The sequence below is a fragment of the Plasmodium brasilianum genome, chromosome 5 (assembly GCF_023973825.1).
Source record: "Plasmodium brasilianum strain Bolivian I chromosome 5, whole genome shotgun sequence".
In the NCBI taxonomy this organism is placed as follows: domain Eukaryota; phylum Apicomplexa; class Aconoidasida; order Haemosporida; family Plasmodiidae; genus Plasmodium; species Plasmodium brasilianum.
This window is the reverse complement of record NC_090118.1, coordinates 1,436,478-1,450,590: the sequence shown is the minus strand read 5'-3', so window position 1 is coordinate 1,450,590 and position 14,113 is coordinate 1,436,478. Positions and strand designations below refer to the sequence as shown.

At 18.7% G+C, this 14,113-nt stretch overlaps 3 protein-coding genes across 3 annotated transcripts; all 3 read right to left on the bottom strand.

Moving 5' to 3' along the window:
- Positions 1-618: 618 nt before the first annotated feature.
- MKS88_001559 (fam-l protein) lies at positions 619-1,576 on the bottom strand (the record flags this gene model as incomplete). Its single annotated transcript, XM_067214496.1, has 2 exons — positions 619-1,359; positions 1,490-1,576. 2 exons carry the CDS (start codon positions 1,574-1,576, stop codon positions 619-621), a joined length of 828 nt encoding a protein of 275 aa, XP_067074925.1.
- Positions 1,577-3,575: 1,999 nt separating this feature from the next.
- MKS88_001558 (uncharacterized protein) lies at positions 3,576-4,552 on the bottom strand (the record flags this gene model as incomplete). Its single annotated transcript, XM_067214495.1, has 2 exons — positions 3,576-4,337; positions 4,466-4,552. 2 exons carry the CDS (start codon positions 4,550-4,552, stop codon positions 3,576-3,578), a joined length of 849 nt encoding a protein of 282 aa, XP_067074924.1.
- Positions 4,553-12,280: 7,728 nt separating this feature from the next.
- MKS88_001557 (uncharacterized protein) lies at positions 12,281-13,102 on the bottom strand (the record flags this gene model as incomplete). Its single annotated transcript, XM_067214493.1, has 2 exons — positions 12,281-12,889; positions 13,016-13,102. 2 exons carry the CDS (start codon positions 13,100-13,102, stop codon positions 12,281-12,283), a joined length of 696 nt encoding a protein of 231 aa, XP_067074923.1.
- Positions 13,103-14,113: the final 1,011 nt, after the last annotated feature.

Genomic DNA, 14,113 nt, shown 5'->3' with positions numbered 1-14,113 from the left:
GATTCTTACATTTAGTATATTTTATAAAATATTGCTCATAAAATAGATTTTATATAATAAATATTAACATACTTTTTTTGGTGAAAAAAAATTTATATACGTACTGCTTATTTAACGATTATTCATATACAATCAATTAAGGCAAAAGAGAACATATTTATTGTTAATTTAACAATATCAATACATTTTCTTAAATAACCCAAACATATAAGCATTTCAGACTAGATCCATATTAAAAAAAAGAAATAAAATTTTTATTCAAATAAAAAAAAATATGCTACAATAAAAATACATGAATTATTCCATTATATATTAATTATAACTCATATATATATATTATTCATGAAATATATTTCAACACGAAGATGTATATATAGGGACTAAATATTTAGATAAGTTGAAGTCATTCCTTAAAATACAAGATGAAAAATTTTTAAACAGTCAAAAATTCAAATTAACAAAACTACTAATAACATACTTTTTTTATTATCTCTCTATAAAAATATCAGCATATATAAGTGTATTTATAGAATAAAAATTGTTATTGTTATGAGTGTTAAGTATATCACTAAAGATATGACTATATATATTAAATTCATCTTTACAAAAAACCACATTTTACTTCAAATTTAATTTTTTTCTGAACTTTGTATTTTCATATTTTATAACTTTTTTGTAGTAGTAAACCATTCCTAATATAAATATAACAACAAATATAAGGAAAGGTACACCATAAATGAAGGTAGTTGATGCACATATTTTTCCTAAAATATTCCATGTGCCTTGGCTTAACAATGAATCTAAGTGTCCCTCTATCCCAGACAGAGGATTTGTATCAGTTCCAGTTGGATACAACAAGTGTAATAAGCCTAACAATCCACCTTCTGTAATTTTCTCTAGTGAAATATCTAATATAGGTATTGCCAATACCATGAAAAATAACAAAAGTAAAGCAATTCGAATTCTTCGCTTTCTACGGGCTAGTTTTTTATATTCCTCATATTCAATAGATTTGATATTTTTAACGTAATCTTCATAATAAAGTTCTTTAAAAATTTTTTTTTCAAAAATGCTATATTTTTTTGTTTTAGGTATACCAGATATATTTTTCTCGATATTCTTACCGTATTTCCCATTATATAGTGAATTTCTACATGACTTTTTATGTTTTCCATTTGTTCCTTTTTTATTATTATATATATTTTCTTCTTTTTTCACTTCACTAATTTGCATTTCTTCTTTCTGATTTGAATTACTTGAATCCTTATAATGTTTATATTTCGCCAATATTCGATAAATTCTTATGTTTAATTTTCTACAAAGATTCCATTTTTCATCCAAATTTTTATTTAAACAGTTCTAAAAAAATGAAAAAATGTAAATATTTCTTATTTAAATGGAAAAATATTTTTATCCTAAAAAGAGCTTTAATAAAAATAAACAATTAAAATATAAATAATACAAATATCTATGAATCATATTATCATACTATGTCATTGAAAAAGTAACATATCCAAGATAAAAGTATAAACGTTGAAATTTTAGTAAATAAGAACAACATAAGTTTTTGTTCCATTATATATTTTTTTCTAAAGTTGCAATATGTTCAAAAAGAATTATATTTGTAATGACGCATTATACATTCGACGACAAATTGCACTACATATAATTTCTCAATTTCTGATTATTATTTCTTCAAAGAAAAAAAAAAATATAAATATACTTAAAATTCATTTTATATTGGGAATGAAAATAAAATACCTTTAAAAATATATTATAAAGTTTTAATAATTACTTTATGAATAATAAAATAACTTTTACATAAGTACTGAAATTTTAATTATTTCATAATTATACAAAAGTTATATGATAATTATTTAGTATAGTCGAGCTATCAGAAGTTCCTTTTATAAAAAATATTCAAACTAAAATAAAAATATATGATATATTAATATTTCGAATTACTCTTATAATTTAAAGCATAAAACGTATAGAACATAGGTAAAGTGCAATATATTATATATTAACACAGCAATTTATAATTATAATGACGTTTTCCTATTATTAGTTCTAATTTCTAAGATATTACACTTTGAAAAAAAGTGTTATTTATTTTATAAAATATTAAATATTATAACTATACAATAACTGTAATAATTAATAAAGTAATCAATTATTTGTACAATAATTTTAGTTTGTGAAATATAACACATTTTTTAGTTGTTACATAAAGAATTGTTTTATGTTACGGTTTACAATATATTTAGAAAATTCAATTTATAATGTACTATTAATTCTATGTTAAATTATATATATTTAAAAAGTAAATAAAGTATTACTATATATTTTTCTGAGAAATTTTTAAAAAATTTAATTCCTAATTAAATTTAATTTGTACCATTATTTATAAATGTAAATTTTTTAAATTAATCCCCTTAAGGTTTAGATTTTTTACTTATATATATATATGTATGAAGCAATATTAATATATAAAAAGTATAAAAAAAAAGAACACAATGAAATTAGCTTAAGAATGCTCATACACTTACTATAATTTAAAAATATTCCAATTATAGATATACTTATGAGATTAATATAAAGGTTATTATATGTAAATTAAAAATATGGAAGTGTAACAATATGTTTTACCATAATACATTATATAGTAACGTTTCTACTGACAATATTTGAGCTAATATATTACATTTTCTTATATATATTACAAATATATTTTATCAGCTAAATAATTTTACAGATTCGGATTAAAGGATAAATACAATAAATGAAATTTTTTTTTTTTTGTTAATACTTATAAAAAAAAAAAAATGATCTCTTCAATTATTTCTAATACATATGCGGTGATAACTATGTAATACCAATTACAAAACTATTTTATCCGCAAAAAATTACTGTAAATATACTAAATAAAATTCCATTTTATTTTTATTTTAAAAAAATATTATTTTTCCAGTGAATGAATTAAGAAATTAACAACATAAAATTATAAATGAAATTTAAAATACTATAATATAGTTAAAAAAAAAAAATAAATAAATATAAATACAATAAATATAATCACTTCCCTTCATTATATACAAAACAAAACATGTTAATTTTTAATTTAAAATTAATAATTCGTTTAATTAATAACCTGAAAAAATAATGATTGTGTACTAGAAAATGATAAAAAATGTAAAGCAACAATATTTATTGTTAAAATGTGAATTATCAAATGAATTCAATAAAATAATATTAATTGTGTTATGCATTAATTTTAAATATAAATATTTATTTTTCGTTGAACAGTTCATATAAACAGAAATACATACATATTAAGCAACAATATTTAATTAAGTTCAAGCATAAGGTTAAATTATAAAATAATAAACTTTCAAACGTTCAAATTCACAAAAAAAATAAAAATATTTTTTTTTATATTTTCTTAAAAATATGACTACGCATATGTATGTTCATCTATAAAATCTAATAAATTATTAATATATTTAATATGCCATTAAAGATATTATAGATAGTACATAACATTAAAGGTTTCTTTACATAAATATATATATTCCTTACCATTCATTGAACGTTTCCAAGAACCTAATTTTTTTATGTTTTATAATATTTTTATAATAATAAAAAATTCCTCGTATAAGTATAATACCCATTATTAAGATAGGTAAACAATATATTAGAACACCAAATACTTTAATTCCTATAAAACTCTTCAACTGACATGTAGATGACAATATATCACCCAAACCATCCGCCCCAGGAGTTGCAGATTCTGCTTGTGGTCCCGTATTATTATATCCGAATAAATTACATAATTGCATTAATAAATTACCGATAGTTTTAAATTCCCCAAGTGATAAATCTAATACAGGTAAAATTAATATCAAAATGAACAATAATAAAAGTAAGCAAATTCGTAAACTGTACTTTTTACGTTTTAATTTTTTGTAATCCTTATCATTAATTAACATCATTTTTTTAAAAAAAACTTTATCATCAAGTCCATTCATTATTTTTTTTTCATAATGATTATATGACTTATGAAACATAGTGTTTTTGTTTTTCATAAGTTGCTTAATCAATTGTTCCTTATATAATAAGCTTCTATATAATTTTTCTTTTTTTTCTTTGACCCATTTTTCATTATCAATTGTACATGATTTTTCTCTCTTCCATTTTTTATTATATGGGATCTTTAATTCTAAATCTCCAACATTTGAAAAAATACCTTTTTCATATTTTCCTAATAATCGATAAATTCGTTTATCTAATTTTTTTCCAGAGCCATAATTCTCATCCAAAATTTCGTTAAACCTATTCTAAAAAAAAAATTTATAAGTATTTCATACAAAAATGGATAAATATTCCCATTCCTGAAACAATAATTAATAAAAATAAACAATAAAAATGTGAATAATACAAATTCCATCAACAAGTTTTATCGTACCATGTCACTGTAAAAATGACACATCCAAATTAAAAGGATAAACATAAAAATTTTGATGTAAATGATAAAACTAATATTTTGTTTCATGTTATAGTCTTTAATATTGTAATATATAAAATATAAAGAAAATTAACATCACGTTATACACTTCCAAAAATAAAAAAATAACTTTATTTTTTTGTAAATATTTTTTCGTAATTAACATATATAGAATATTTTACTACAGAGTCAAAAAAAAAAAAAAAAAAAACCTAAAAAAGAACGCTATATAATAATATAATTAATATAATTTATAAAAAATTAACTTTAACTAAAATTACACAACATAAATTCATTTATATATATTAACCAAGTATAATTTAATTACTTATTGTAGTAATTAAACAAATTTTTTTTTCATGATTTTTTATTACTTAGAAATTATGAATATATTTATCATATGTAATGTATAAAATATAGATATATGCTATTGTTCTAGGTATTTCTAGAATAATTACTATTTTTAAGTTTTCATTGAAATTATTCTAATTTTATAAATATTATATTTCGGAAAATGTACTTATTATTGATAAAAAATATATTAGGATTTATAAAAATGAAGAAAAAATTTTAATAAATTTAAAATATATATTTTTTGTGAAATTCTCTAGTTTTACTAATTATAACAAATTCCTTACATTATAGTATACAATATGTTTAAAAAATCATTTTTTTTATATATTTATAATTCATAAAAATATGTATTCTTTATAAGAATGCAATGACTTAATTATTATTTTTGTATAATAATTTTTAAAAATTATTTTAATTTAATTGTAATTTAAATTTTTATTTGTAAATGATATGCTTGTAAACACACAAATTACTTTTTTTTTTAGTTAAATATATATATTTAGAAAAAATGTAATAAAAAAAAAAGTGTAATACTCGTATAAAATGTGTCAATATTATAGTAATCTTGATTCAATAATGTACTTGTTTAACTATATGATGAATAATAATTCAAATTTTTTTTGTTATCAACTTATTTCATGACATGTATTCAAATAACAATTATAAAATTAAATCAAAAATTAGGTACGTTCACAAATAATATTATGAATGTAGGTATGATTTAATTTACATCATATACTTTTTACTATTCACTATTTGTAATATACTATATACATTTTTCCAAAAAAGTAATATTATACAAATATATCTGAAATTTCTTACTAATATTCTGAACTATAAACTAAAACGACATTGTAGACATACGCAAATTGTTTAAATAAAAGAATATAATTACGTAAAATATTATAATATTTAATACTAATAAAAGAAAAACCAAAATTATTAAGGAATATACTAAAATTTTTTTTAGTAATGTGGTAAACATTTTTATTAATATTTACACAAATATTATACTCGATTTTCTAATATAAAACTATATTTTTGCAAAAAAATGGAAATACATAAACCATTTCATATGATGTACAATACGTTGTTAAATATACGTATAGTATAATAACTAAAAAATTATTGGACTTAATTTGGTGATTGAACTGAATTTACACAATAACTCTTTTGGGAAAATTAAAGTTGCATTAAAATAAAGTGTATAAAAATAATTAAAAAGCATATATATTCCCTAACATAATCAATTCTTTTAGTTAGTATAGTGCTTAAAATTTTAATTAATGTATATTGTTAATTGTAGAATAGACAAAATCATAATTATGCACTTATTGAGCTAACGTATAACTTAAATTTTCTTTCACTTAACATAATATTATTAAAAATATGACTAAACATATCCAATAATATTCCTATTCAATAATGTAAATATCTTATATTTTTGTACATATTTAATATTCTACGTTTCCTGTTATAAACAAAAGTGGAGAGTAAAAATTCTTACTGCTCACATATATATGTTTGATTATTAATATGTAATGATGTTACAGAAAAAATATATTTCGAATAAAAATTTTTTTATATATTGATTGATGCTTAATTAAATTTTACAATTAGTATGTTATTCGTGTTTATAAAATACATATTCTTTAAGACATAAAGGTAAGAACAGTTCAGTAATTCGTTCTAAACACAAATTAACATTGGTTCAAAAATGTTTTCACTTAATATCAAAAACATAAAAATAAAATATATTTTTATTATATAATTTCTTTTGTAATATATTTTTAATTAATACTTATAAAGTATATTATATATAAAAATTACGTATGTTATACATTGATACATGGATGTAAGTCCTTTATTTAATTATATATTTTCATGAATTCTAAAATTGGTAATTTTCTATTAACAGTTAATTCATAAAAGCAAAATAATATTGGTTCATGTGGATAATTTTATCTTTAACTATTCAAATAATATAAAATTCCATTTAAAATATGTTTATATGATAAATTTCGTACAATACATACCTTTCATAAAAATTTGTTAAAATAAATATTAAGTATATGCTTGTATAATACATATTAAAAAAAAATAAAAATAAAAATTTAGATTTATTAAAAGAAAAAAAACCACATACGTTTAAATTAGAACTAATATGTAATAAATAGGTTTAAAATAGTAATCATTTAATCATATACAACCATAAAAAAACCAAGAAAAGATATGATTGTTAAAATTATAAATTGCCTCATTTCTTGATTAAAGTTCCTTTAATTTTTGTTTTATAAATCAAATTAAATGAGAACATATTTTACATAAAAAATTTACATAAAAACATGTATTCATATAATGTTCTCACATACAGATTACATATGTGTTAAGAAAACTTAATAATATATAATAAACGATTCTATGAAATACAAAGTATACATATATATGTATAACAAATAAGACTAATAAATTACCTCATAAAAATACAGTGTATTAACAAAACAAAAATATAAAAATATGCAAATTAAAATAAATATTAAATTTATTTTTTCTATTTTGTGTGTCGACATATACGAGTACATAATCTAGAATGAATAATATAATTTATATACATACAAGAAGGAATTTATTTAAGAACATAATATCATTTGCAATATAGTAGATATATTTTAGGTGAGAAAAAGATTTTTTTATAAAATCGATGTATTTATTATAGCTAGGTTAAACTCCTTCCCTCCGTACAACAATTGTATATTTCAAGAATTTTACTAGTACGTAAATAGCCACTGAAATACTTAGAATAACTAACGCAAACATATAGTCCAATCCAAAGGTACGAGGAAGTTCTCCTATGAATGATTCTATATGTCCACGATAATCATTTAGATCACCATAATAAGCAGTTAAAATAAAAAATTGAGATACCATTAAAAAAGTATTACAGGATGTACAAATATCAAAGCTGTACTAATATATGATGAATGTTTTAAAACCTCTTTCTTGGTAGAATGTGTATATCTCCTAAATTTTTATATAAGACTAATTCTCTTATAACATATTTTCCAAAGAAATTATCTATCTCTGCGAACTGTTTACAAATAGCATGTGCGTTTTTTGATTAATCTTCTGCATGAAAATCTTGAATTATCTGTATTCATAAATTCATATTTTTCATCATATATGGATCCTCCACTATCATCTACAATTTCTGAATAATTATATCCATTTCCAAATAACACAGCTATTAATTCTATATATTTTTTTTTTATTCTCATTTTCTAACAATAGTCTACCGTTTCATAAGGCTAAAGTACTACGTCCATTATTCATATTATCTAATGATTTATAAAACCTATGCTACAAAGAAAATAATATATTTTAACTTTTTACAATGTTATATATGTATTTATTTATTAAGAAATATTCTATTGTTATTATTATATATATATATCATATGAAGAAACAATGAATATTGAGCGAGTGTCCTAAGTATTATCAATATAGCACATTATCTGAATTAAAAAATTTACAAATAAAAAGTATAAAGATAAGAGTTTTAAATAAAATAATAAATTTTTTTTTTCTTTTCATCAAGCAATTATATTATAATATCTTTAACTAAATAAAAATATCATTGAGAATTCTAAAGGTACCGGAAGAAAGATATATGTATATATGCTAATATTTTATATATTGTTTTTAAAAGAAAGGAATTAAATTCCACAAATAATATACAAATATAAAGTATAAAAGTGAGAGTATAGTTTTAAATATATTTTAGTAAATATTTTTCTCAATAAAGTTTTATTTATAAAATAGCAGCACTAATTAAAATAATTTTAAGTAGAACTTATTCATTCAATTAAAAAATCACAATATTTATTTGCATCAGTTATCTAAGATATAAATTGAAAATTTTTTTATTAATGCTTTTCAGAAAGAAAATGAAATAAATTTTTTTCTTTGGTAATAAAATTTTTTATTTTATATATAAAACAAAAATTATATATATGTTGAGCGGCTAGAGACCATGACATATATTAATATATCTATTAATTTTTTCTATCTTCCTAACCATAAAAATTGTTTTGTGTACATATTATACCTTTTAAAAATGATTTTATAATTAAAAAACATAAACAAATTTAATAAATATAACAGAAATGGTAGGATGGAAAAAAAAAGGTATACATTTTTTTACTACACAATTTTTTAGTTAATCTATGATATATAGGATATATAGAATATATATGCATTATCTTACTAAATGCTGCACTGTGTTAATAAGTTCATCGACAAACGTTTCAGATTTTACAAATTGAAATTCATAGGAGCTCTTTTATAATTTTGCATTAAAATTATTAAAGATAAAACATTTTAATTATATATAGCTTTATTAAATGTATTTTTTTTTATAACTATTTAAAGGAAACTTCTTTAATATAAGGATTTATTATTTTTCCGTCTATATGTTTTCCAAAAAAAAAAAAAAAATTTATATATTAAATAGAAATATAAATAATAAAAAAATAAAAAATTAAAGTGTAAAGGGCAATTTAGTGAAAAAAGACCTTCATTAATTGTGATAATTTAAAATATAATTTTAAATAAAATGATATAAATAAGATATGCGAATGGATAATATATAAATATTACATAAAAAAAAATTAGGAAAATCTTTGATGAATTAATTTTTTTCAAGAATATTTTATATATTTCAGAAGAGAATATTCATTTTTAATCATTTATAAATAAACACTACTGAAAATCACATTTTTCATTATAAATTTTATGAAACTAAAGTAAATAATATAAATAAGATATTTTTTAGAATACATCATTAGAAGAAGAAAATATTATATCTCAATATTTTTATTCTAACCTGTTTGTTACTATTAGAATCTTGTTAATTATATAAGGAATATTTATTAAATATATTACTTTAATTATATACATAATAAATTTATATAATATTTTCTAGTCAATTACTCTTAAAAAAAGTAATTAATTAAATGAAGATAAAAAAAAATTAATTTATTTTTATATGACGCATAGCACATATTTCACTACTTCATTACACAAAAATGAGATAATTAAATTATTACTTTATCTCACACTCTTATATATATATAGTGTATATGTATTATATATATAAATATAAGAATACATTATAAGATTCCTTTTCATAATCTTTAAATATATCTCTTACAAGATTGTCACTTAGTATCCTAAATTATACATATTTGTATTAATATAATAAAATATAAGAGAATATGTTAATAAATAATACTATATATTATGAAGAATATCCTATAATTCGCATTATATAAACTTACATTCTTCTATTTATTTAGTAAATTATAAATTCTGATGTATCTAATTTGGCTACACATATTTTTTGCGTATTTATTTTCCCCCATATTATATTTTAAATGATACGTTTATTAAAAATATGTATGATGATATAGTTTAATTAATTATATCTATTAAACCAAATGAAAATTTGATCTATAAACAATTTTCATTTTTCCGTTAAATATAAAACTTGTTCTTCATTAGATGTATATATCATGTACTATTCATATTATATATATATATATATATATTAGTATATATTTATTGCACGTATGTATATATATATATATATGTGGATTAATATAATAATTTATATAAAAGCTTTAATATTTTTTTACATCTTCTGTATATAATGTCACTTGTCCTTCTCATTTCTTCCTAACTCGAGTTTTATTATAGTAGTTTATATTTTCTTTAATTAGTAATGTTACTCATATTATATAATTCGGGTGTATATTAATTCAGTTATTTCAGTATTTTGTTTAAAAATAAAGGATAATATAGGATACGTATTTTCAGTTAAATTTTATTTTCCAATAGTTTCATTATCATTTTTACAGTGATATTTTCTATAAAGCTATTGAATATTTGCAACTATACTATTACTACTAATATGTGTACTAAGATATACCATAACGAAATTATCTACTTTAAAAAAATAATGAAAATGATCGAAACTTTTGTTTTCGTTTATGTTTATTCATAGTGACATATTTATATTTTTTACACCATTAATTTATTAATATTAATTCTTTTTAATTAATCTTCTAAGTTCAAAACACTCTTAATGAGTTTATATATTATATATATATGTATAAGCTCAACTAATATAAGGTTAAAAAAAAACAAAAATTCAATTTATTAATGGGATTATAAAATAAATTTATAATTCTTTAAATATAGAGATCAAAATTTAGAGCAAAAATAAACAAATGGATTAATATAAATTACTAAAGTTCAATTCCTTTCTAAAATATAAATTTTATTAAGAGTATTCATAGAAAAACAATTAAAAAAAAAACAATAAACCAAGTACCATTATATTCTACATCATATAAAGGAACCTAATGAAAACCAGAAGTTGTAGAGTATAATAATATGTAAATATTATATATAAGTCACTAAGAGAATCTATCATAATTATAATATTAAAATGCTCAAAATTTTGTTTATCTTTAATCTATACTATTTAAAATATTATAAATGTTATTCACTTTTTTGTGCCTTATATAACACATTAATAATTAATTAAGAACTATTAATTCATAATATAAAATAAGAATAAAAAATTAAAATATATAAAAAGTAATTATCATATATATTTTTGAAATTGTCTACATGAAGTCATTCGCCATGTTTCATTGGATTACGTTTATTTAATGTAAATGTAGCTCTTATAAAATAAACTTATATTTTGTGTAAAGTTAAATATATTATAATACAATTTATACAAACAGTAATTAACTGGTAGTATAAATTTACGTAAAATTAAATAAAAAATTAAAACGCAAATACAACTACATTTATTCACTTTGTTTGATCGTATACAGAACAGGATAATTTTTGTATAACCTGAAACAAATAATATATTCTTTTGATTATATCAGCATATAATCATTTAAGAGTAAAACATCATAAAAACAAGATTATTTTTTACTTATACAGATGTAAATTAACACATGATATTTATGCTAATATATAAATTGTGATTTTTAATATTAATTTTAACGCAGGTGATTACATATTTCATGAAAATCTAGTTAAATACACATATATATTTATATATATGTATATATATATGAACAATAATACCGTATTAAGCGGAATCATTATATTCAATATGTAATGAAAACATTAAAACACTTAAATTCACAAAAATATTAAAGATTTATATTATCATAGATTCACATTAAAAAATATATAACCATACAAGTGCACGTAAAAAATCTAAAAATTTATAATATTATTCTTTACATACGTTTATCTTTAAGTGATTTACATAGCTTAATTGTTCTAAAGGACAACATTAAAAAAAATTCTTTTTTTTCTAATTATTCGTTTCATATTTTAAATGCTTTCATTTTTCCCTTTTTTAAGGCTTATACAGATAAAAATAATAAATATTATAACTATGAATGTTAATGTTGACATAACTCCTATATTTACTATTGACATAATTAATAATGCATCAGTCGAACTACCATAATAATCAGACCACGACAACGTTTCATATAAGTGCATTATCAATTCAGCTAATGGAAGCAACATAGGCAAAACAAAAAGAAAAACATATTTAATATATGTCTTCTTCTTAATATTCTCATTATTAGGATTCATAACGCTCTTATCTTCATTTTTAAAAGACATTTTGCCTAAGACATTATTTTTAAAACATGAATCTTTTTCGATATGTACAGATGGTATACTTTTCTCATATAATTCGCAAGCACCTTCACTATTTAATAAACTTTCATTTAACTGTAAATTTGTTTCATCGGTTTCTTTGATATTATTAGATTTATAAATTGTGTTTCCTCCATTAATAGTAGAGATATCTTCTTTTACACTTACAATATTCGAATCCCCTTCTTTAAATTTTCTAAAAAATCCAAAGTATTTTGTGCTTAATATTCTATAAACGTTAATCGTTTTATAGAAATGTTTATCAATGATACCCTAAAATAAATAAAGTAAATATTCGTGATTTAAAAAAAATAATAATTTCATGCAAACAATAGGTATTAATAATAAAACACACGAAATATAACTAATATAAAATATCTTTAAATAATATCATCAGACCTTATTATCATCAATATGACTTATCCAAGTTAAAAAAATAAATACATTAATTTTAATAAAAAATATTAACTTCCTTTTTTGGACCATGATATAAAACTTTTAATAATGCAATACATTCATTATGGAAAGAATTATAAATAATATTAAACATTTTTTCTGATAAACTATACTAATTTAAAAAAAAAAATTTTAATTATATTTTATTTCTTCGTAAAAAATAAAATACATATAACATTAATATTTGTAACAGAGATTAAGAATAATAAATTAAAAATAAATTATAAAATTTTTATTATATTATTATTTATTAAACACTCACCATTAATCAAAAAAAATAATTTAATAAAATAATTTTAAATTCATAATATATAATTTAATTATTAAATACAAAAATTTGATATTATTTCTTACTATAATTGTCAAAATAAAATAAAAAAAAGTATATATAATTTCTTGATATTTCATATTAACTAATTTAATTTAAAATATATATTATTCAGAAATTCATAAAATAATATACCATATATTAAGGGTATAAATTATAATTTTAATGATTTTTTCTTATAAAATATTATATTTTCACAAAAATTATATTTTAAAAAAACCATATCGTAGAAAATATTTTTATTACTGATAAAATATATTAATTATTATACAATATAATACTAATTATGATTAATTAAAATAGAAATATTCTGTTTAAAATATTGTTTAAATTTAGTCATACAACTTGCACTCATAATTTATTATTTATTTTTAAAAGATTACTGATTTAATATGATAGTAAATGATGTATGTTAAGGTCAAATAACAACATAATTTTTATATATCAGCAATAATTTTCAAAATTTATAACTTTTAATTTGTACAATTATTTATAAATTGAAATTTTTATAATTTATCAAATTATTTTATTTTATTTTTTAAATAAACATGCAAATTTAGAAAATATACAATAAGAAGAAAATAGAAAAATATAGAATTATTCATGCATTAAAATGTATTAATATCAGAATAATCATGGTGGTATAATGTAGTTTTTAATTGTGCAATGACAAAAAATAGATAAACATTTTAGATATCAAAATAATATATCAT